The sequence below is a fragment of the Passer domesticus genome, chromosome 1 (assembly GCF_036417665.1).
Source record: "Passer domesticus isolate bPasDom1 chromosome 1, bPasDom1.hap1, whole genome shotgun sequence".
Taxonomy (NCBI): domain Eukaryota; kingdom Metazoa; phylum Chordata; class Aves; order Passeriformes; family Passeridae; genus Passer; species Passer domesticus.
The window spans coordinates 91,986,537-92,011,642 of record NC_087474.1 but is presented as its reverse complement, the minus strand read 5'-3'; the positions used below and the strand labels follow the sequence as shown (position 1 = coordinate 92,011,642).

Genomic DNA, 25,106 nt, shown 5'->3' with positions numbered 1-25,106 from the left:
AATTTTGGTACTAAACAGAAGAATTCCTAAGAAAAGCTTTGGAAGACTCATATCAATTGCATGGCCTTTTGTCAGGCTGGTTTCCACAGGTTAGTATTTACATTCAAAAAATTCCCTCTTGTTTCCTACATATTTCCCTGGCTGTCCTGCCAAAAGCTGCTTGTCTTCATAGAATCATAGCTGAGGACCAAGCATTGGTATTTTCTGTAACAATTCAGTTCAGGAAAGCTAAGCAAATGAATATCTTCTTAAAGATATTGACTCCAAAATAAAACCCCTATATGTTTCCTCATTTGTAAAGGTGATTCAGACAGCTAAGATTTCCAAGGGCTTGTTGAAATGAGTGTGTTTGGTTTATATTTCTAAGGTCTAAATTTTTCTTCAGTAGAGATATAAAAATAAGTTATGAAAAGACAAGACGGATAATTAGGTGAAGAATTTTTCTCACTGTATACATCTTGAAATTGGAACCATTAAATTAATTTCTCCTCATACCTCCATACAAACCAGCAATGAATGCTGGTTCAAAGCATCTTAAAAAAAAAAACCAAAAACTATTTATATCTATAGCAAGCCTCTGTTAAACTTAAATTTCAAGAAATAATTTCATTTCATTTGTTCCATAGCAGAAGTTAGGGTATCTCTTGTGAGTTTTCAGGTATGTTGATAAAATTATATCTCTAGCTGGAAAATAAAAATTCAAAATGTGTTTCTCATCTTGTACTTTTTCCTGTCTTTTCAGAAATTATCATGAGCTCCAGGTAGATTGTGATGACTTTTCTTTTGGTAGAGTAGTAATGAAGTATCTAAAGCAGCCGGACATTGGTTTAAATTTTCAGACCTAGAGACAAGTTTCCAAATGAAAAATAATTTGGAATTTAGCTTCTCTTGTTAGGTGAACTCCAACATTGCTCACCTCCATGCCTGACCTCGAGAAGCTGCTTTCTTTTAAAAATGCTGTTGCATCTTGCCAATAACAGTTTTTATACTCCCACTGCTGGCCAAGGCGGTCACAGGCAGTTCCTGCTCCCAGGCTGGTACTGTCTCCTGTGTACTTGGGAATTTTAGCTGGGTTTTAAGGGAAGCCTTGTAGGTGCCAGAATTATTTCTGAAGCTGCATCTGATGATTTGGAGATGCATTTGAGTGGGTGATAGAGTGGACATAGGTAGAATGAGAAGAGACCTAGGAACAGTGACAGAGGCAGGTATTGCAGCCTTCTAGTGGAGCACAGAGGGCTGGAGCTGGGGCAGCAGGAAGAAGTGGTCTCTCTCTCTCTTGTGTTATTGAGGAGTTGCCCTGAGGAAAGAGTAACAGAGTCGGGCAGAAGGGTGGAGGTTTGAAGCAGCTCCTTGAGCTGGAATCTGGGAAAGGAGGTGCCTAGGTTTGCTCCTAAGTCATGGAAAACACTAGGAAGATCTGTGCAGTGTTTCTAGGTTTCTAGTTAGGCTTCTTTTGTCCACCCTGGTGTTACTTACAAAGGAATTTGAGATTTTCAGGAGATGAGCTTCTGACATGACACAGAGAGAAAAAACCACTGTAGATCCTTAAGAACCCACCCTATTTGTTGTGTGGTAGCAAGTTTCTATGTGGAAGACCAAAGACGTCCGTAACTATCTCTTGAGAAACCTTTTTTTCTTGATGTAAACTGTCACAAAAATTATTTCCCCCCTCTTTTATTAGTATATTTTAAGGAAAATATGTTTGTTGTGTTTGCACCCTTAAGGTCTACATCAAAATGACCGGATAACCACTGCAACTTGGCACTTGCTTGAGGATGGCATTTAGGAAGTAGGATATTCCCAGGAGATGAGAATGTGTGACTTGGATTTAGATGCAGTAACTTTTTTTGTTTTCCAAACATTCCACTTATGCACTCTTTTCACACACAGCATGTCATATTAATCTATTCCAAAGTATAGGTTTTAAACCAGTGGTAAAGGGGAGGATAGTCATCTTTGAAGGATGTGGGGAGAGACAAATACAAATTTTGGAGTTAAGTCCTAAAGCCACAGAGGAGATGTAAAAAGAGGGCAAACTCAACAACAACAGTCTTCTGGACTCATGCCAACCACTCAGAGTCCGTATAAATGTGAAATCCAAATGGTGCATTTGTAAATGGCTCATTTGCAAACCGCTCTTTCTTATTCCTTTGTTAGTTTAAGTCCTCACAAAGAGCTCAGAAGTAATTTGCAAAATTTAGTATGCAATTGCTATGAACATTGTGACTCAGCTGAATCCTCCTTAGGACCAGAAGTAATCAGTGTATTGAGGATAATGATTGCCATTAAAAATTAACAGTAGAGTCCAAGAAACTGGAACTGTACATAACAGCAATACTAGAGATAGTATTTGAACTGGAGAGTGGCACAGTCCAAGTGGCTGTTAAGAAGACTCTTCTGACAGCATTTGTCTTCAGTGTAGTGGAATGCAGGCTAAGTCAGGCAAAGAAGTAAATTTATAGGAGAAAAAGTATGAAGTGATCAAGACTAGGGCAGTATTCTTATCTGCATATACACAGTAGTGTACTCTGATGCTTCAGATAAGCTCCCTGCAATCAAAAGCTATTTTAGCTCTTGAAGGCGTTGCCAAAAAATTAAAATTCAGCTTGAACACTTCAATGCAGAAGCATTTAAATTCAAATTTATATTTATATTCATAATTATAGTTATTTACTTACAGACATACATAGGAAAATATAGATTTTTTTAAATAGAGACCACTTCTTAATGCCTCACAAGTTTACTGTTCCTATTACTGATTATGTAAGATATTTCCCTTAATCCAGAATAACCAAATTAATTAGATCCTGTGTTTCCGTTCTCACTCTTCTGGAGAAGAGCAAAAGTTATGTACCTGAGATAAAAGTGACACATAATAAGCCTCTTTTTTTCAATTGTCTAAATTGCACTCAAAGACTGGGGCTGTTATTCTGTTCCTATATACAAAGATACTTCAGGACACTTGCATAGTCCATGTGATTCCACTGTGAGAACACACCTGATGGAGGGATTGCTCAAATGGTAGTTTTAGAAACAGTATATGAGTTGGTTTGCTTATGTCCACACTTTTGTTAAATCAAATAACAGCTCTAATAAAATAATTTTGAAAAGTTAAATAATGTTTGAATGCAAACGTCAAGTTTATGGTGCTAGGGACACAGCTTGACACAGATGTCAAAATGAAAAGCACTTGGAGGATAAAGATATCCATAGGGCAGGCTTAGTATGTACACATTCAGCAGAAAACTGACAACAGCCTGTCAGTCTTTTCCTTCCCCTTCTTTCCTGTCCTCAGTTTCAGTGCCTGCAGTTTTATTTTCACAGTGTACCCGCACTAAAGCCACATGTGTCCTCCTGTGAATTATTGTCATGCTCACACCCAGAGCGTGGGTACAGCTGTTGAACTTAGAGAGGCTCGTGTGACATGTAAATGCCCTGCGGTTCCACAGAACTTGGACTTCCAGGCTTAAAAATATTTAACTTCCAGGCTCAATAATATTTAACTTTACTGCTGCAGCAATCTCTGTAAGAGCAAGTCAGGATAACAGCTTATGGTTCAAAGGTGCAGGGCCTTGGGTAACTATATTTATGCAAAGCTATACACGTGAAACTCCAGTTAAATCCCCTCTTTCTCTTATTCCAGTTGAGTAAAACCTAAAACGCTTGGTGCCCCCCAGTGTCTTTACCAATTATTGCTGTTTGTTAAGACTTGCTGTGAATAAAAGTATTTCATCCAGACATGAATGCAAAATACTTCCAGAATTTTGGTTTGTGACTCACCTAAAAATTTTCTATTTTCCCTTTTATTTCTTTCAAATTCCTGAAAAATCATTTAGTTCAAGAAGTGGACATAAGTACCTGCTATAAAATGTACAGCTTGGGTCTGGAGTTTTCTTGTACAAACTTCTCACAGTAAGCCAGATCTTAAATGTTTGCTTTATTCAATTTTTACCCAGATAAATTTTGATGAAATTCAGCTGGTGATTACATTCAGCTGAACAGTTGTGAAATTCTTACCTCATGGAATATGATTTGTGCTTTTTTGTGGAGCCATGGAAAAGACATGTTTGGTTAAAGCTCTAGAACATGAGGATAGGAGGAGACAGTAAAAGCCCATTACAACACCTGGGCCTATTTTACATATGTTTTTCATGCAGTTATTATGCATACAAGTATCTGTATGTATGCAGATACTTCTGGTTGGATTTCACAGCAATAAATTCATGCTCTGTGTATTAGCAGATCATTCAAATGCCTTGGAAGGGATTGAAGTTTTATTGGTCTCATTCCTGACTCAAGGAGCTTTCAGGCTAATTTTAGAGGGAGATGATAAATGGATGTAACAAACAGCAGAGCAGAAGTGGTAACAACAGGAAAACTGGCTGGTTACATAGGGTACCAGTAAGCCAAATATGAAGGTTTTGAAGAAATATTTTGATTCAATCTAAACTATGTTTTTCTATTTTAGAGAAATTAAAAAAAAAAATCAGAAAGCTATGATTAAGATTGCAAAATGTGTTGGCTTTTTTTCTTCTGTCTTTTTCCCTTTTCTGTAGCTTCTGTTTTGCCTTGTCCTTTTGGATGAAGTTCCTGTGGGATGATACATTCCACATTTAACCTTGGCCCAAAGTAATATGTTTCATTTTTGTTTAATAGCCATCTTTGAATTTACAAAAAGTCAAAGTTCAAAAGCACAGACTTAGTTGTTTATTTTTGTAAAATTATTTGCAATCCTAAATATATAAAAGCTGAAAAATCTTTAAACATTACTTTCTAGGTGTTTCAGATAATTTTTGGTATAGACTGGCTATTGCATGAAGACAAACTATAATTCAAATGGCTGGTTGCTGTTGTTGTCTTAGCTTTTTTTGGTTGGTTGTTTGGTTGTATTTTTTGGCTTTTTCTAGAATAGTGAACACTAAGTTAATGATATAGCCAGTAGAAGGGGGACTGGATAGGGTACTGCAGGTATCTGATGAGGATATGTGTTGGTTTTTTGAAAGTGCTTTTAAATTATTTTTCTCTTTGAAAGAAAGCAAAGAAAAGCATGGCATGAGTATGCAAGTATCACTGACTAATGTTAAGACTTCCCAGCTGATTTTTAGTATGTCTGTAGGTATTTTTCCTATTTTTTTAAATATTTGTTTCATCTGCTTCAAAATAATTGCTCTAGCTTGGTGCCCAGTGTCATCCTTTTTTGCCTCAGTAACTTCTCAACAGGTTTGCTGAGATTTGCTCTCCATTTTCTTGATTATACTGCCATCAGCTTTTTTTTCAACTGAACCTGAGCACCACAGATTTCTCATATTAAGTGAACTATTCTAAAAAGTGTATCTTCCCAGCTCAATTTTCACTGAAATTGTGACAATTTTTTCCCTGTATATCTGTGCACTTCCCCTTTCCCTCTAATGACTTCTGTATTCTTTAGCCATTCCTAGCCAAAACTAACAGTGGTACAAAACCTAAATGAGAATTATTAAAATTATTTACTCTTAATGTGGTATTATATCAAATTGTGCTGAAGTGTCTCAATAAGCAGACCAGCACTGCCTAAGACAGACTGAGATCCTAATACAGCAATGGCTCCATATGGTCTCTGGAAGTCATAAACGGGATGGAAGTTAACACAAACAGATGGCAATATGTGAATATTATCACACAGCAGCAGAAGGAACAGAGCAATGGAATGGAAAATACTTCAGCACACCTTTTTTCTTGGTGAATCAAATGTATTCAATGTAGATACTCTTTCTCTTCTCAGCACATTAGACTGTCGCATCAGTTTGAACACTTAGTCCTTCAGGATGAGAGGTTTGAGATCTGTGCTGAGGTTGTTTTGGGACTGGTCTGCTTCCGGCTGAAGGTAAGGCAGCTAAGATCTCCCATTTCTTCTCTCATGGTTTATAGCAACACCAGAACCTGCAATTGAATACAGTAGTTGTTTATGTAGTTTTTGTACTTGATTATTTTTTAAGGGAAGTAAAGCGAGTTTGTTTAGAACAAAGCAGATGACAGAAAAAAGCTTCAGACAATTTTGTTAAAATCGAATCAAAAGCTTAAGAGAAATTAAAGCATATTAAGGTATGGAAACATACAGTCAAGGCAAACAAATGTTTAAACCAGTCATATGAAATTACTTACATTCTGTGTGTGAGGAGCTTTGATAAAGATGACTGTTTTAGTATTTCCCTAGACTTCTGAATATGATGAGTGTGTATTACTTGTTTCTTGCCAAGTTAATTTCTTATGTGTATATATTTAATATTCAATTTTATTTTTAAAAAACTGAGATAAAAGTCAGAGCACTAAACACTTTTCTTTAAAGACTGTTTTTTCATCTATAAAATTTGATGGTAAAACTGGGAAAATTGAAGTAAGATGTGTTTAAGAACAGGTTACATGGGAGGCCAGCTTTCCTGGTCTGCTTTTTACTGCTGAACATGATCCTTTTGCCCAAAATCTCTCAAAGTGCCAGGTTCATTGATGTGGAGGCATTGCCCAATGGAAACTAGAAAATTCTTTCTGCACTTGGAGCATAAAAGCTGCAGTAGTTGGGAGAGCTCATTTGTTTCAATCAGCCATTAAAAGGGGATCAGTGTCTCAGTTTAGGTAAAGCAGTCATTTTCTAGAAGAGCTTGCAGCTAAAGCCTCTGCAGAGGACTGGATTGTAACACTGAATTTGATCACCAAGCAACAATAACAATAACAACAGCACTAGTGTTTTCTAGTTAATGTGATACCTAAATGAGCTTCTAGCTTTTCTGAATGCTTGCAAGCACATCTTTTCTTCTTCTGGGTAGTTTATTTTTAACAAATTCTTTTCCCAGCCATTCAGTTGCCCCAGTTACCTGAGTTTGATGCAAATAGCTGAAGAAGCTAACAAGTAAATAGTAAAGTAATGGTGAGTTCAGCTAAAATAGGAATATGGTTTTGTTTGAATTTATAATGTTTAAAATGAAATTTAAAAAGACCCTGTGTTTAAGGGATCAGACAGATTACAGAATGTAGTTTTTCCAGACAGTGGAAACATGAATATAACCTCTTTCCTAACAAGAACTTTTAAAAGATGTTGAGGGATAGATTCTGTGGCTTTTATTGCTCAATAACAAAATGTTGGTTGCAGTCTGCTCTCTCACATGGAACAAGCAAACACTAGTTTTGCAGATCCAGACACAGCTGTTAGTCAGTGTTCTACATTTACTTTGAAGGAACAGTTCTGGTGAAATAGAGCATAGCAACACAGGAATTGTCACTTTTGATCAGACCAATAGCTCATCTGCATCTGTTCTCCCGTCCCTCATGATTCAGAGGAAGAAATCTAAAGGGAAAGACAGTTTTACAATAGGAGGTAAATACTGGACCTTTAGCAAATAAATAGTTGAACAAGTTGTAGAATAAAGGCCTGATTCCACTGAAACCCAGTGTTAAAAGGGCAGTGTTTTTATTTCTTGCCTACCCAATCCAAAAAAAAAAGAAAAAAAAAAAAAAACAACCTAGTAAGCTTTCAAATTAGGAGGTTTTTATAGCTATTTTAACAGCTTTATTTGCTGTTTATACCACTCCTTCAAAAATCTCTCTGTCATTTTTATAACTCATATAGTCATATAATTCATACATCTTAGAAGCAGGATATTTGTAACTTTTATGTAGTTACAGTAGGATTAAGGGTCAGGGGACTTGAACTATACAATACTGCAGAGCTGTAAAAGTATGAATTTTTTTTCTTACTTCCTTTGTTCTTGAGAAGCCCTTTTTAATTTTTTTTTTTTTTTTTGCTTAGCTGTAACTTTTAATTCTTTGTCTTTCACACTGTTGAGCAAATGGACTAATTACCTATGACTTTCATATTATAATTATTTCATTGAATATGTCATGCCAAAGGGTTAGTTTTAGGCCTCCTTGTCATGACTGCAGATGAATACAAGTCAAGCTAGTAATTTCTCCAAGGGGGTGAGAATGCTGTCTTATTGAAGCTCACAGACTCAATCAAAGCTGCCTTCTCAAAGCTCTGGGAGCCGATTAGTCACTACCAACTTCAATTTGACGTGACACCCGAGTGTCACAGCAGCCCTAAGGTGGAGCTGTGAGAGTAGAACAGAAGAAAGATAAATGAATCTTTCTTCTTCCTCCCTGTGCTCCTGCCAACTTAACATCATATAACTGCTTGTATTGCCTGAAAGTCAGTGCTGTGCATTTGATATTAAAGGCAAGGATTGTCATTTTAATAATGCATTACCTTTGATAAGAAAGCAGGACATCATTGTCAGCAGTGACTGTCCTGTAATAGGTGGGGACTTACAAAACACCAAAGTTGGTCCATTTTCTTAGTTAGGAGCATTTGAGTCACATAAATATCTCCTAGAAGAGTAAGGCTAAGCCGTGAATTTTAGGACTTCACACCAAATTCATAACACCTTGTGCTAAGACAGAACTAAATTTTGACTTTGGTTCAACTCTTAATGCTTAATATAACCTAAAAATGTGAGAGTGATGCATTTATCCTTGCTGCCAGTAGGAAACTGTCTGCCTTATGCTTTGGTTTTATATGGAAAAGGCTAAGCAGGAAAGTCACAATTGGATTTCAGAGAAGGTGTTTCCTGGTCACGATGTTTACAAGAAGACCAATACTGCCACAGTAACACAACTGCTGCTGAACAGAGGGATTTGTCCATTTGCAACTATTTTTCCACAATCAGTGCCCAGTAAGGGGGCACTGCAGTAAAAATGCAGATGCTCTGAGAATCTCTTGCCATTGTGTGTTGCCACCAGTGTAATAGAGAGAGTAAAGGTTGCACAGTACCTAAGATACTTCCTCTGATGGATTCTGTGGTGGGTAACTCCTATAGAACTTGAGGCAAATACTTTTTTAGGGTTTCCACTGATCACATGAAACCTAATTACACCAGGGATATATTACCTTAAAATTTTTTTAATTAAGGGTAAGATTTAATATTCAGAAGAATCTCTCACAGCAGCCATGCTTAAGTGAGGAAAGTTAGTATAGTTCACTGCAAAACTTCCTCCCATGTTTGTTTGATTAGATCCAAGAAGAGTGTAATAACACAGATACAATAATGAATGCTTTTAACGCAGCTCATGACCTTAGGTAACAAAAAGGCAGTCAGCTATCACAAACACCCCAGTGTGAGCACTGCTTCTAAACTGAAGGTAATCCCTAAATCTCTTTGTGGCTCAAAACTTCTCTCTTACATCAACATCTTTTTGTGATCCTTTGATGGCAAAGCACTGAGAGATGAGAGGGTGACTGCTTGTTACTGGTGCTACTTGAGCTTGGCTGCTTGGTGGGATTTACATTTTCCAGAATTGTTTCTGAAATTCATTGCCATATCCATTGAATTACAATGATTTCAGGGCTCAAATGAACTAAATGAGGCACTTCTAAAAAGTATAAATGATGCCAAGAAGATCCATCTGGTCCCGTGCCACCTGCGAGAGAAGTTTGTGCTACGTTTTGCTGTTTGTTCCCGCACAGTGGAATCCACTCACATCAAGTTTGCCTGGCAGCACATCTCACAGCTGGCAACTGATCTTCTAAAAACATGGGATCAAACCCACCACCAGCAGTAACAGCAGTGAAGTATATGTGGAGATGAGGTAATTAACTGGCTTTCTCTGTGTTGCCAAGTTTTATTTTAGGTGCAGGTGGAAAAGTCAAACTATGAAGGAAAAAAGTACAAAACCTGTTGTTATATAGCCCAGCTGCAGTAGCAAAATCCTTGCCAAGTTGAGTTGTAACCATAGTCATTCCTTCTCTGTACTGTAGTTTCATCTTGCTGTTTCCAGGATGCACATAGCCAAGGAGAACTGAGCTGTCATTTCTTACCAGTTTGTAGTCAAGAGCATTTGTTCAACCAAGCAATGGAAATGGAAAGGTTGGTGCTCCCTCCATTGTCCCCATTCACCTCTAGCACAGCCCCTCCTTTCTTCACAGATGAAACTAAGAGGTCTTACAACCAGTTAATTTAACATTACTATGACTGCAGGAAGAACCCAAGTTGGGGAAATTTAGTTCAGGTTCTAAATATGTTAGTGTCTGAATAGGCATGCACAAATGTTTCCAGGATTTGGGGCACTATCACGTCACAATACACTTGCTGCAGGAATTCTGTAAATGAACAAAGGACTTCAAGACTTCCTTCATTGCATAGCCAAACTTAGGGGAATGAGCACTAATCAATTACTAATAATCCTTCTCACAGGTTCTCTACTTTCCCCTAAATGGTTTGCTTTTAAAACAGCTATTTTGTCAAATTCCAGCAAATACCTTATGCCGGCTATTGGTTTCCAGATTGAACATTCATATTGAGATCCCTGAAAAGCTCATCCTAAAGAGTTTTGTCAAAAGCTATGTGCTACCTGGTATTTTATAATTTTAATCAAGTTATTATCAGCAGTGATTACTTAAAAATAGTTGGTAAGATATGTTCTACACAACTGAGTTGTGTTTTTTTTTATAGCTACCATTTTGATTACTTCATGGTGTAATAAATCTTTGACAAAATGTGCTAAGAAATGTGACGTCAAAAATATTATTACTCTTGGTATCTCAAATTAGCTAGGAGATGAGTAGCAAGTGACAATAAAAATAAAAAGTTAGAGAACGAACTCCCCATATCAGTTTGGTGTCCCCATCAGTGGTTTTCTTCCATTAACAGTCATGAATGGAGAAAGGAAATACTAGAAAACCTCTTTCTGAGAAAGTCAAATCATACATATTTGACACAAATCATTGATACATCATCCTGTCAAAGGCAGGCACAGTTAAGAGCTAAAATGAAAGTTAGAGGTGAATGTCAGAACAATATCAAGTCAACTTTTGCCATTTTAAAAGCATAAATTCCAGACAGTTATTTCTGTGTAAATAAGAACAGCATAAGTAGCTTCTCCAAGAAAAATAATAGGTAGGATTAATTTCTACATTTGCATTTCAATCTTCCTTTTTAATGTTCACATTAACTTCTACAGTCTGTTGAGCAATGTGCACAATTATTCAGTTTTCTTCCTCCATCCCTTTCAAGCATACTTCCTACAGCTGGGAAGTTGCAAGTAGACCAGGAAAAATGGATCAGGACAGTTAATTTGGCACGTGGTCTGCTTCTACCTCTGTCTTTCCTACTCTCCTACTTCTGGGGTGCAAACTGGGAAGGATTGCTATTTCCGTAATGAACTGATTTTCCAGGTAACAGATTTAGAAAGGGATAACCAAAGAATTTGGTAAAACCCAGTAACACTTGAGCAGGTGACTGACACAAGACAGTCAGCTACAGTGTCAGAAATTTTGACAGCACCATTCTCTTCAGAACCAATATGAAATTCAGCTTTTCTGTGGTAGCACAATGCGGAAGATTGGTAGACTGAAGAGAGTGGAAAATGCTGGCAGTTGTTGCCTTTCCCTGTTTCTATATTTTTTTAAACAAAATATTCAGATCACATGACCTGGAAAACAACATTCATCCATAACATGTATCATCCACACTGATACAATTTTACAACTTTTACATTATGAAAACTCTAGAATCTGGGAGCCAAAGAATTACACTTCTCTGTGAGACAGACTAGTATTTTATATGTGAAATATATAACCAGGACTGTCCATGGAAAAAAAAAAAAAAAAAAAAAAGAGATCAGATTTGGATCAAAGGATCAAAGCTATCACAGAGTAAATCCAGGATAATTCCACTGAAATGAAATGGAGTTGCTTTGGGCTTAGGTGACTATAATTGAAATTAAAAATCTGACTAATAAGTATTGGAAAAGAAAGGCCTAAGGTAAGGCACCCCTAAACTGAACATAAGAAGATTCTGCTGGAAGTCTGCTCCATGGAAACCAGAGCAGAGATGAATGCTGCCTGCCTGTGCGAGGCTCAAACTGCTTTAAAACTGGAATGCAGGCAGGATGCACACCCAAACCTAGGAGAGGTGAAATGTCCTCACAATCCAGAATTAGACATAGATCCCTTTAGACGTTTGTGGGAAAATACTGCCAAAACTGACATTGAATTAAACATTTTTCAGTATCTGGATATCAGTTTAAGAAGTGGCTGTTGTCCAGATACAGAAACTCCTGTTGGCAAAGAATTTAAGATAAAGGCTAATTTAAAATACAGATGAGCAAAAGTTAATTTTTGGGTTTTTTTTTTAAAGAAGTGACATTAGTAAATCTGTCTAATAAACAGCAGTGATGAGACCCATGGAATTACATTTCCCCCTGGCTAGCCCAGTACCAAAACCTGAAGTTCACAGTTCTGGTGTTTCTGAAATTCTAGAATGATTCAAATATGTAATCAGTGAAGGCCTTCATAGTATTCAGTCTCTCATACCTTCTTTTCTTCATGTGCTAATTCCTTCTTAGACTATTAGGTCATTTGACAAGGAAATATGGGCTGTGTAATCAACTCAAGAAGAAGCATTGAAAGGAACATTTTAAAAAAGAACATAACTGCTGTTTCTGTCCTGTAGCTTTGCAATGTATCTGTAAGTGAGAAACACTGTATTTATGAATAGTTAGTGTTAACCTGGATTTATTGTGCCTTGTGTGCAAAAGCTAATATAGCCTGTGCCGATGAATACTGTTTGATAGTAAAAGTAATTACAAAATCCCAAAACTGTACTTTAGTAGAATATCCACATCTCAAGGAAGACTGCGGCTATTAGAGGAGGGAAAACCTGACTTTTACTTTCAGGAACCTCAATTTATTTTTTTTAAACTAGCAGAGTACAGTACTTACATTCTTAATGACAGATTATATTTTATTACTGATGGTGAAATAATGAAAATGTATGTATTTATGAAAGTGTTGGTAATATATTTTACTCTGAACTGCATTATAATTATTAAATTTTTAATTTTTTCTTGCATTTACATACAAGATTTTGCTTATGGCTGTTTTGTTGTTGTTGAAGTACTACTCATCGCCATGTGTGATGAGTAGTAATCACATTGAAGTTGCCTTACAACAGCAGTCTAAACCTTGAGATATATAAACTTGAATTGCTCAAAGACAGCAGCAAACGAGAAATAAAACTGAGGATCCTGAAGATCAGGGTGGTTGGTGAGGGCAGGTTAAATAACCATCAATGGATAATATCTGTATATCATATGTAGAGTTTGTATGTGCTAAGTGAAAAAATAATCAGAAGTCCAATGCTCTAATTATGATTTGTGAGCTGTTGATTCCCTTTAAAATCTGTACCCAAAACCTCCTGAATTCACATATAGGTTTTAATTGGCAACACAAATAAACCAAAACAAAACTACAGCTATTGTCCCTTTGTACTTAACTAAGCTTTTCTTGTCTCATTCATGCCAGATGTCCTGTAAGAGACCCAACTTCCCCACTCATATCAAGTCAGTGCCCTGACTTTCACTACCAAGGACTTTTTTCAATCCATCCTTCAATTGCTTTGCATATGGGAGTTGGCAAATTTTCCTGCAGGAAGTTTCCTCCTCAGCAACAGGTGTCTGAAAAATACCTGGCCATATCCAGAAGGGCCAGTGCTGACCTTTCTGCCAAGCTCTGCACAGTGCTGCAGCTGGATCTGCCACTGAGCCACCTGCCCAGCTTTGGCTGTGGTTTGTAGCTCCGGTGCCGTCCGGTAGGACAGGGAAGGGACCCCTGACATCAGTCCTGCAGCCCACGTCCCCAAGGCTGCTTTGCTCCCTGCCTCTGTGCAATCCCAGGGAGATCAGGCAAGCATGCCTTGGGAGAAATTTGATGGCAGCAGTGTCACACGCTATTTAAATGTTAGCCCACTTGGGTCTGAGATGATAGCTTGCATACCAGCACAGTTCAATGTGCTGTCTGCACTGATGGCATAACAAGCCTGATGTATAACAAAAACCTGACAGTAACTGCAGGAAAGGTTCCTCACGGGAAATAAAATGTTCACCCACACAGAAGCGTCTCTGTTAATACCAGAGGTGTAACTGCAGCTTAGAGTGCTCATTTGCATCTAAATTGGTGTGCTAATTTGAACGTGGGTTGGTGTGATCCAGATGGGGACTCCACCACCACATTCAGTTCATGGGATACTTCCACACGGACCAGCATCTTTTGCCCTGTATGAGTGTGTGCAATTCTTCTTGTCCTTGTCAGAGCTGCTCTCCCAAAAAGGGCTGTGCAGCAGCTGTCGTTTTCAGGAGGGTTAGACAGAGTCCCCTGCCGTGGTGACACTGCCGTGGTGACACTGCCGTGGTGGCTGTGGTGGTCCTGCAGCCGGTGCACGGCGGTGGAGATGAAATAGGTGGCCGTGGAAGTCAGGTCTCGTGTGCCTCAGGGCCAGGTACCCATCGCAGGCTGCGAAGTCACCACCAGGGCTAGGGCTTTGTGCTTGGGCCATCGCTGATGGAACCTGCCTCCTGTGGAGCCCGTCCTGCTCGGAGGGCGGCTGCCAGGGACAGAGCCGGGACACCGCGGTCCTGGCCGCCCGTGAGCCGGGCACAGCGCATCCACAGGGCCTTCGACTGCCGGGAGAGGAACGAACAGCGGGCAGCGGGAATGCCGGGGGGTGCTCTGCTGGTGTGGGCAGCCAGAGCCCAGTTTGACACAGGAAGAGCCACGGCGATTCTGCTCCTCGAATCGCCGAACTGAAGTGATTCTGCCTCACAGAAATTGCACACCTCCACGTTCCCATTTTCTGCTGCTACTGAAATGGCCCGGACGGGCAATAAAGGTGGCAGAACCTGTTCCATTCTCCAGCCTCTCCCCTCTCGGCCGCTCTGACCTTCGGCGGAGGAACCGAGGCCTGACCAGAAAGCTTTTTCACACGGCTGTGAGCAGGGCTGGCAAGGCGGGAGCCGAGACACCGGCAGCGGCTTCGGCGGGAGACGCGGGAGGGAGCGGGAAGGGCGGAGGGGACACCAGGGGACACGGGACGGACGCGAAGGGAACACGCTGAAGGATCCGGGCGGGAGCACACGAAGGGGACGGGAGCGATCCGGGAGGGATCCGGGCGGGAGCACACGAAAGGGACGGGAGCGATCCGGGAGGGATCCGGGCGGGAGCACACGAAGGGCACGCGGGACGCACGCGCAGGGACGCACGCGCAGGGTCCCCCACCCCGCTCCCCTCAGCTCAGGCGCGCGCACCCCCACGCGCTGCGCTTGGCGCGGGACCGGCCCCGCCTCCCAAGGCACGGACCCCGCGCCCATTGGTCGGCGCGCACCTCCGGCGCAGCCAATAGGGAGCGCCCGCCCTACCGCGCGCCGTCCCTCCCAGCCCTGCCGGTGACGTCGGCGCGGAGAACCCGCCCCTCTCCCCCTCGGCCCGGCCTCCCGGACTCTGATTGGCTGCGTCTCCCGGCGCGCTGCTATCCGATTGGCGGGCGGCACGGGGCGGGGCCGGGCGCAGAGCGGGCGCGCGCGGTTGGCGGCGGCGGCGGCGGCCGGTGGGTGCGGGGCGCGGGAGCGGCACGGCCGGGACTGAGGGACGGGGAAGGGACAGGGAAGGGACGGGGAAGGGACGGGGAAGGGAGGGAGCGGCGGGACCCCCTCGGGGCTGTGGCCTCGGCTTCCCGTGCCCTGAGGGGGGACCCGCCCGCCGCCGGGCCGGCCAGGGCTCCCGAGCTGAGGGGCCGTGGCCGCCGGCTGGGTTGGGGCGGCGAGGGCTCAGCCATGCCTAGGCAGCTTCCCGGCTGGATCCCCGGCTGGATCCCCGGCTGGATCCCCGGCTGGGTCCCCGGCCTGAGGCAGTGAAGGCATGGCTGTGCTCCCGTACCTGGCTGCGTTTCCCGGGCTGGGCGCGCTCCCGCCCGCTCCGCGCTGAGGCGGGCGCGCAGCCGGGTGCCAGATCCATTGGTGGCCGTGCTTGGATACAGCCCCGGCTTCGGGCGTGCGCACGGAGCACACGGCCTCGTCTGGGAGCTGTTCTGGCTGGGCGTGTGTGCGTGTGGCGCTCCTGGGGAGAAGCTGTAAGGCTGTGAGGACTGTTAGTGTGGGTTGGACCAGGGAGAGAGAATGATGCCCGACGGTGTTTAAGATGTATATAAATAACTAAGGGGTGGGTGTCGAGAGGGTGGATCCAGGCTCTTCTTGGTGGTGCCGAGCAATGCGACCAGAGGCAATGGGCAGAAACCGAGGCATAGGAAGTTTCACCTGGATGTGGGGAAGAAGTTTACAGTGGGAGTGACCATACTGGAACAGGGTGCCCAGAGAGGCTGTGGAGTCTCCCTCACTGGAGATGTTCAAGAACTGCCTGGACCCAATCCTGTGCCATGTGTGCTTGGATGACCCTGCTCGAGCAGGGAGGTTGGAGCAGATGACCACTGTCGTCCTTCCAACCTTCCCCATTCTGAGAATAATCAAACTGAAATCTCAAACTGGTCACTTGTTATGACCTTCCCTCACTGCTATGAAGGTGACCACTGAGTCCTTAAGAAAGTGGTGCCGAACTTGAGATTTGATATTCTGAATTATGGAAGTATTTCTTTGGGGCAAAACTTTTCCAGAATTTATGCTTTTATGTCACTTAAGATATTTTTGATTCAACAGTTATAAAAAAAAAATTACATGCGCAGTGAAAGCCATTTAGAGAAAAGAAGTAAAAGGCTGCAGCCTTTTGTCTCCTGTTCATCTGTCACTCAGCTGGGGATGGATGATGATGTGAGTTTGTAGCAAATTTTCTAGGTGCAGGTTACACTTCTCACAGTACAAAAGTTGGCAGTAACTCTTCAGTGAGCAAATCTCACTTCTGTGGTTTTTTTTGTTTGTTTGTTTTAGTTGGATTTGCTTGTAGAGGTGCCAGATTTGCAGGTAAAATGTATTTTGGCTTTTCTAAACAGCTCTACAAATTTGGGCTGTAGCAAAAAAAAAAAATATTCAAACCAAAATGATTTACATCCTTGTTATTTGTCATGTGTGTAACCATATAAGCATATGAGCAATAAACATACTGTGCTCTCTGTTTGTCTAATGCTGCTGCCAGACTTTTTGCAAACAATTAGGGAGGACACCCTCACACAGCCTGCATTCCTTCAGTTCTGTCTCCCCAGCCTTGCATGAACATTGCACATCTGCACTCCTACACACTCCACAGCTGATCCAGCAGATTGCAGCTTGACTCGCCCTCTGTGAAGTGTGCAGAATATGTGGACATGACACTTTGCAGAGAAAGAAAGTACATCGTGAACGTGGGCAAGTCATTTCCAGTCAAACAAAATACTCCTCCTGAGCCAAATGCCATCTTCCCTATTTCTTAAAAGAAACCCAGCACTAAAGGAGTTTAAATTCCACTTTCTGAAACTGAGAAACAAGGATTGCTTTAAACACACAAGACCTTTTGTTCTCTAAAGTGTAAAATGGGGACCTTTTAGTGCCTTCTAAATAGAAGAAATGGTTTTGAACATTTTCTAGTAATCTGCTAATATTTTCTTAATATGAAAGCTTGCTACATTCAGGATTATTGATTCCATTTTTATCTCCCCTCCAAGACACTGCATGCAATTTTACTTACTAGCTTAATTGTTTCACTTTTATTACCATCCCTGTAATGGATTAAATCGTTCTGACAGTGGTGTGTCCTCTGTCCTCTGCTGCACTGTGCCATATTCTGTCAAATAAGAATGAAAGCACTGGTGATTTCATTTAACAAGGCCAGTTTTTGCTTGGCCATCTGTTACCATTCTTTGCAGCCTACTTACCTCCCCAGGAGACCTCTGGTTAGAAGCAAACTCGCTCTTTTTTCTTTTTCCCCCACTTTTTTCTTTTCTTTGGACAAGGAAGAAAAGAGAACCTCAGCCTAAATGCCTTTGCACCACAAAGCTGGTTTCTTTTTGAAAAGATTAAAGTGTCCAGACTGGCTAAGTAGCTTGCAAGACCTCCTGCTCTGTTTCTCACAGTTCAGATAATGTAGGTTTTCCTGTGTAAGTATTTGGGAAAGGGGGGAAGCAGCTGGTGCAAATGGTGTGAAATGGCATTTTGTAACTGCAGGTATTTTCTGTCTGTTCCAGGTCAGCGATGGAGGCCCCCGCCGCCAGCGCGGTGCACCTGAGTGACTGGCAGGAAAGTCACTTTGCTGTCACCTCTGGCACCTGCACGCCCGGGCAGAAGGCAGACGGATACCGTGCCAAGATCCTGCGCATTCAGTATGCATGGGCAAACTCGGAGATCTCCCAGGTCTGTGCTGCCAGCCTGTTCAAGAAGTACGCAGAGAAATACTCCGCGATTATCGACTCTGGCAATGCAGAGACCGGCGTGAACAACTACGCGGAAAACATTTTGACTTTGGCAAAATGTCAGCAAAGTGACAGTGACAAGTGGCAATCTGCCTTGACAACAGAGAACGTGTTTGAACTGAAGTGTGTGCGAGAGAGGATGCAGGCTGGCAAAATTTTCTGGAGCTCTCAGATGGCACCGACAGATGCCCGTGTACGAGGTGATAAAGGGGTCAGCGCCCCCACGGCTCCAGCTCTTCCCAAACTCCATGTCTTGGGCAGTACCAGGGAGACTGAGCTCACTGCTGGCTCAGCAAAGTGTGTGAGTCAGGGACCAGATCTTCTTGGGCATCCCTCATCTTCCAAGTCCCTTCAGAGCAGTGTGCCTCCTGTGACCAGAACTCCAGACACACTTCCTGCCGCTTCAGCCTCCTTAAGCAAGCAGGTTCTTCCAGGTTTCCAGGCAACTCCGCTCTTTGGAAGTAAAGAAGCCACTAATAGTGGTTCTCTGAAAATGTCAGGTAACTGTTGTGATGGACAAAATTCATCTCTTTTCAACCAGTCAGCTGTACCTGCCTGGTCTGCAAATTCAGGGAAAAGAAAAGCATTCTATGGTCTGGCTGATGAAGGCAGCACAGCTGTTCCTAGCCTTGCTCCATGTCAGGCTTCCATTTCTACAGAAACGAATGGTTTTTCAGGGCAGAGAAACAGGAATGAAGAGAGCAGTGCTCCTGGGTTTAAAACTGCAAAGGAACAGCTGTGGATGGATCAGCAAAAGAAATCTCAAAACCAGCGTGCACCAGTTTCGTCATATGGAGGCATAAAAAAATCCCTGGGTGCAGGCAGGTCTCGGGGTCCGTTCGGCAAGTTTGTGCCTCCAGTTCCAAAACAAGATGGAAGTGAAAATGGAGGAGCGCAGTGTAAGCCTCACGTAGGGGAATCAACAGACCCGTTGCTGCCTGTGGATGAGCGGCTGAAAAACATAGAACCAAAAATGGTTGAGCTCATCATGCACGAGATCATGGACCACGGGCCTCCGGTCAGCTGGGATGACATTGCTGGGGTTGAGTTTGCCAAAGCCACCATAAAAGAAATAGTGGTGTGGCCCATGCTGAGACCGGACATCTTCACCGGCTTGCGTGGGCCTCCGAAGGGAATTCTGCTCTTTGGCCCCCCTGGGACTGGCAAGACCCTCATAGGCAAGTGCATCGCATGCCAGTCTGGAGCAACTTTTTTTAGCATCAGTGCCTCCTCTCTGACTTCCAAGTGGGTGGGTGAGGGGGAGAAGATGGTCCGTGCGCTGTTCGCTGTGGCGCGCTGCCAGCAGCCAGCCGTGATTTTCATCGACGAGATCGATTCCCTGCTGTCCCAGCGCGGAGAGGGAGAGCACGAGTCGTCCAGGAGAATAAAAACTGAATTTCTGGTGCAGTTAGATGGGGCAACAACCTCCTCTGAAGATCGTATCCTGGTGGTTGGAGCAACAAATCGACCCCAGGAAATTGATGAAGCTGCGCGAAGGAGACTGGTGAAGAGACTGTACATCCCTCTCCCAGAAGCCTCCGCCAGGAAGCAGATTGTCACCCGGCTGATGGCAAAGGAGCACTGCTCTCTGAGTGAAGAGGAAATCAAACTCATAGTCCAGAAAACCGACGGGTTTTCTGGGGCAGACATGACCCAGCTGTGTCGGGAAGCCTCTCTGGGCCCTATCCGCAGCCTGCAGTCCATGGACATTGCAACCATCACGCCGGAGCAGGTACGGCCCATCTCGTTCCTGGACTTTGAGAGTGCCCTGAGGACAGTGCGGCCCAGCGTGTCCCCCAAGGACCTGGAGCTCTATGAAACCTGGAACCAGACCTTTGGCTGCGGCAGATGAGCTGCATCACAGCTGTTGCACAGGAGCAGTTCAGGATTTCAGCACAGCAGCAGTTCAGGATTTCAGCACCGCCATGTATTAAACCTGTGGCAGTTTAGTGCCTCTGCACTTTGTTTTGTTTCTGTCCTGGAATTAAAACTCCTCATGTTATGCAGGCAGATGTCCAGGCTCTGGCTGAGGCTTTGCCAGCTGAAAAGACCACAAGGAGCTGCTGCTCATGATACGAGAAGTTGGTGAACAGCAGTGGCATTGAGGGGCTGACAGCATTTACAGGTTGCTGGGAGAGATGGAAACAAATTTCACCGATGTTTAAGGGGAAGGTTATCAAACCTCACAAATAATTGAAAGGAGTGTTGGAGAAATCTTGCAAGGTCCATCAGGCTGTGTCAGTAAGGGATTCAAGTAATAGCAGAAATGCCCATTTTGGGTAGGAGTATGGCAAAACTGGATAGGGGAGAACAGTTAGAGGTGCTTTGTTTGGGAGGAGAGGGTGGAGGTGGATGTGGACTTGTATGGAAAAATGGAAGGGGGGACAAAAGAGGAAGGTTGAGTGTTGCTCTTGTCTGACAGCCTTTTGGCTCATCACTGCAGTCACTCCCAGCTTCTCATTAAAAAGTTTTTTTGATGATTTTCTGCTTGACCTTACTTTCTGTGCTGCATCAGCATGTGTGGGTGTGTTTTATTGGAAGGTCTGGACACCTGCAGGTGGAGAAGAGGCCAGGGGTCTTAGGGGCTTTAGGATCTCAGCCCAGCTGTGGGGTAGCCAGTGTGGGCAACCGGGTGCTGTAGGGATCCAAAACTCACTGCCAAACTAAGGGCTGCACAAGCAGGCAAGGACGAAGAACAGGATTTGGAAGGAGCCCCCCATGGCAGGACAAGGGGGCTCAGGGTCTGGGCGTGGGTATTTGATAAACTTGAATCCTGTGGCAGTGTCTGAAGGCTCCGTGAGTGAGGTGTCCTTGTGACACTGGAGAGTGTGTGGGGGTTGTGTCACACACTGGTGACCTCCAAGAGTGCTGGGCTCTAGTGGTCAGGAAGGAGAAATCCCTGTCCCAACCCCTCCTGGGTTCCACTGCTCCTTAAAAAGTCCTCATGCATCAATGGTAAAATTCTTGGCTAGCTTGTATTTGGCATTCTTACCTAAGGCATGAAAGAATGCACAGCCTTTTATTCACATAACCTGTCTTTGCCCACTGGCTGAGCACAGCTGCCCCTGAAAGGAAAATAAATGGAAATCTTTCCTTTGGATTCCTTTGTCAGTGTGGCAGAGCTGGCTGCTTTGCTCTCTGTGCTTAGTTTTCAGCTTCTCTAAAGAACTTTTTCTCCTACTGGGGAAAATGCAGAGCTTAAAAGCTGCTCTTCCTCACATTTCTCTGAAGTTGGATGAATGTTTAGCTAGCATTTTTTAAAGACATTTGGAAAATAAAGGGCCCAGGACACTACAGTGAGCCTTGAATTCAGAATAATTTGGAAGGGTTAGAATTTCTTAGAGCTCATCCTGATTTAAACAAATGAGTCAGATTTATTCATAGCTTATGATTTTAGTAAAGTCTGATATATATCAGAAATTGTTTTGCAGAGATGTAAAAATTCAGGTATGGGAATTTATCTTCATTTTTGAGACAGTGAAAATAGAATAATTAGATTATTCTGAAAGAATAAATGTGTGATGTGGTTCAAACCAATCGACTTTTGTGCCACTTGGGTGAAGATTATGAGATTAAGTCTGTTCTTACAAGTTCCCTTTTGGAGAGCTATAAACACATACTGGGTAAGATTTTTGCTTTCTCCAAACATTTCTTTAAATTCATTGTTCAGGCAAGTGAATGAAGCACCAGAGAATTTTAATTGTTTAATCAAATTAAGGGTTGCTCAAGGGTTAATAAATGCTTTATATATGATTAAATAATTGCCTTATTTATGCTGGGAATTTATTCTGGTGTGCTATGTAGCATTCTGTGGTCATCTCTGCATCTGGATTTTCACATTTTAATGGAAGTGCTCTATAAGGAGGAACCAGTGAGAATCCACGTGGTGACAGAGAATAAAGCTCCTCCTGAGCTGACAAGGACTGAGACAAAAGTTCTGTGCCTCTGTATTTGTCTCCTGCAAAGTGGAACTTCTCAACAAGATAAAAGTAGAACCAGACAAGGCTGTTGTTCTGCCTCCTACTTTTTAGATTATTCATTACAAGAATTACATGAACATGCCTTTTTTTTTTTTTTTTAAACACATGAAAATAGTGAAAGGGAATATTAGATAAAGTTTTTTGTGTTGTAGTAATGATGCAGGTGACCCAACCCTCTCTTCAGCCATGTAGAGTTCTTGGGCTTTGCTGCAGAGCTCAGAGCCAGCAGGACTTGCAGTTTCAGCCCAAGAGGAGTTTCATAACCCTCTGTAACAGTGCCACCACACAGCAATTCAACTGCCAGGAACATAATTTCACAAAATACAGAAAATTGCACAGAAATAGGCCATGATTGTAATTTAAGGGAAATGGTGCAGATAAATCCACTTTAATGGATCTGTTTAGTGTATGCAGAAACCTATGTACTTCATTATTTATTCTTTTTGGCTGGCTGATCTTTGGAAGAAGAAATGCACAACTCTGTTTTTTTGGTTCAGCAATGTTGGGTGCACAATCTTTCAGTTTCTTTTTAAGGTAAATAATTGCAGTCCTGGAAAAGTCAGGTCTTATTAATAAACAAGGCAATTCAGACTCACAGTGCTTCTTAGATTTGAGTTAGCTAAATTGTCTCAGAGCTGTATGAAGTCCCCTGGGGGATTTTCATTTGCAGAAAACTGTGCCAGCACGTGTAGGGGAAAAAGCTGATGAGGCAGAAATGATCATCACCTGCTAATGGCGAGTGGATGGAAAGCAGACTGGCCTCTTAGAGCATCACTAAGATTGTCCTTTTGAAACAAGGCAATTTCCTTCTAACAAAAATTATGGAACTGCTCGCAAGCCAACATGGCACTGGAAAACAGCCCCCCAAACCAAGCAGCATGGGCTGTCCCCTGGGCTGCAGTGCAGGCAGCTGCTCCCTGGGTCTGCTGGAGCCAGCCAAGGAGGCTGGCCCTGCAGCCCTCCCCTGCTGACACCTTCTCACCTGCACCCAGCACAGAACAATTCATCTAAAAGTGGGGTAGCAAAGATACGGACACAATATTCCCAAAGCCCGCATTTCTTAGCCTTGCTTTTTAATATTTTGTTACCATTCTGTATCTTACCTGTAGAAAATCAGTCATGTAAGATGTCATATATATAATGCAGCTGTAGTACTAAAGAGTTTCTAGTACTTTTTTTTTGTGCCATTAGCTGAGAAGTTTCATATTACCTTGGGTCATAGCTGTGAAGCCAAAATAGCATTATCACAGAGTTGTGGGTCTGGAAAGGACTATAAGGAATCTGCAAATTCCCACTTGGTCTAAGGTGAATTAATTTTTGGGATTCCTGGTACATGTTTTGCCTGGTTTGTTCTTTAAAAACATTCAGTACTTATAAAAAACCTTGGTCTCTTTTTGGACTTCATTCCCATAGCAGTGATATATGATCACAGTCAGGACTTGACATATTCAGTAGATGCAGCAATGTGAACACAGAGTGGTAAATGTTTAGTGTTAGCCATTAATAAAGTGGCTTTCTTGCCTGGATTCTTCTTCAGCAAGGTTGAAGGTGAGTAAAATTCTTCCCCAATGTCTCATCTCTTACTGTGATGCAAGTGTTCTGTGCCTTAGCCTGTCTGTATTTCTCACATCACAGACACAGGGAAAGGTTTGATTATCCCCTTGGGAGCAGGTGCCTGAAACAGTTGAGATGTCATAATTTGGCACTACAATAGTACCTGTACTAAATAAAAGTCACTCTTCCACTCCTTTTAATAATTTCCTGTTGGTTCTGATCACTTTTGTGTGCTCATCTCTCTTCAGTGTTGATACCCCAGACGAGAGTGCTCGTCAGTGATAAGGGATGAAACTGGAGCAGAGCAGGACTGACCAGGGGTGCAGGGTGGTAGATGAACTTTCACTGTATTGTTCATTTTCAGCAAAGCTGCTCTGAAGTTGCTGTGTTTTCCCCTCCTGCCCAGGTTGGTTTCAACAGCACAGTTATGCAGAGGAGCCTCCCTCTTCCATCACTAATAGTCACCAATGAATCCATTGTCACAGCTGCAGGAAAGACCCACGTGAAATCTCTGGCATGGCTTGTTTGGCTCTTAATGCACTTTGATTATGGCTTTACAGCTAACTGGGCTAAGGTGTTACAAAAAATTAATAATTATCATCTTCAGAAAATATCACAAGAAAGACTTGCAGAAGGTGTGTTCTGTGTCCATATTCCCATATTACCAAGGCACATAACCTGTTCTAAAGGAATATTAAGTTGTTTTCTTGTGGCAAAGATGAAGCAGTAAGCAAAAGGCAATATTGTTCTCTTGCACAAACTGAGGGTCAAGGGAAGTAAATGAAAGCTGAAAGGATGCTGTAAAGACAAAAGATCTGCTTTCTGGCTGGGGAGAGATGAGGCAGTGCTTCCTTACTGTAGGTAACTGGGGAAAAGGGGAACAGCTGCCCTTTCTTCACCCAGGCATGACCGGAGTCGTTAGCTGGGCAGGGAAGGGGGGAACAGAAAAGGGGAACCTTCAGCTGTCCGAGCTCAAGCAGGGACAAGGCTGCTGTGCATGTGACTCGGGTGCGGCTGAGGTGTCTCTCAGGTTCCCAAACAACACCCTGAGCCCAAGGGAGCCCCTCTGTTGGAGTTGGGTTGGTTTGCAGTGGTCAGGGGTAGGGTGGAATCTTGGGTTCCGTTGTGCCTCACATCTTGTCACATCCTGCTTTGGCCACGGCGCGTGCAGCGCAGTCAAACACAGCCAGGCTGCTTGAGGCTTTCCACCAAAGGCACGTGAGGAAAGCTCCCAGGATCCCAGGCTTTCCCTAAACTGTGCTGATAGAAAATTCCAGTTTCAGGTTATTTTGCCTGGTTTAGGAACTGGCATGCTGCGATCTGAAATTCTCTTTGAGGTTTATAAAATGGAAACACCTGAGCACCAAGAATTAAATGATGG

General features: G+C 42.8%; 2 protein-coding genes and 1 long non-coding RNA gene across 8 annotated transcripts in view; 2 read left to right on the top strand and 1 right to left on the bottom strand.

Annotated features, from left to right (window-relative positions):
* The window catches only part of DDC (dopa decarboxylase), a 70,861-nt gene extending 57,582 nt beyond the window's left edge, over positions 1–13,279 (top strand). Inside the window, exons 13-15 of one of the 2 annotated variants that reach the window (XM_064429449.1) lie at positions 5,762–5,863; positions 9,373–9,615; positions 12,373–13,279. In XM_064429449.1, coding sequence (XP_064285519.1) covers positions 5,762–5,863; positions 9,373–9,588 — 318 coding nt within the window. In that variant the 3' untranslated portion in view covers positions 9,589–9,615; positions 12,373–13,279. Of the gene's footprint in view, positions 1–5,761; positions 5,864–9,372 lie in introns of both variants that reach the window. The other variant, XM_064429445.1, reaches the window with a different exon arrangement.
* Positions 3,923–14,272, bottom strand: LOC135305708 (uncharacterized). Of its 2 annotated transcripts, none has more exons than XR_010366694.1 (2): positions 13,303–14,272; positions 3,923–5,919 (listed from the first exon to the last, which is right to left on the bottom strand). It is a non-coding gene; the product is annotated as an uncharacterized LOC135305708 (long non-coding RNA). The 2 variants fall into 2 exon arrangements; XR_010366701.1 differs by having other exon boundaries at positions 13,494–14,272.
* A 1,067-nt stretch (positions 14,273–15,339) lies between these two features.
* Positions 15,340–23,928, top strand: FIGNL1 (fidgetin like 1). 4 transcript variants are annotated; one of them, XM_064429420.1, is made up of 3 exons: positions 15,528–16,620; positions 17,740–17,865; positions 17,967–23,928. In XM_064429420.1, coding segments are annotated over exons 2-3 (2,079 nt in total). In that variant the 5' UTR covers positions 15,528–16,620; positions 17,740–17,863; the 3' UTR covers positions 20,044–23,928. The 4 variants fall into 4 exon arrangements, with proteins under 4 accessions (XP_064285503.1, XP_064285490.1, XP_064285491.1 ...); XM_064429421.1 differs by having other exon boundaries at positions 17,736–17,865; XM_064429433.1 differs by lacking the exons at positions 15,528–16,620; positions 17,740–17,865 and adding an exon at positions 15,340–15,407.
* Positions 23,929–25,106: the final 1,178 nt, after the last annotated feature.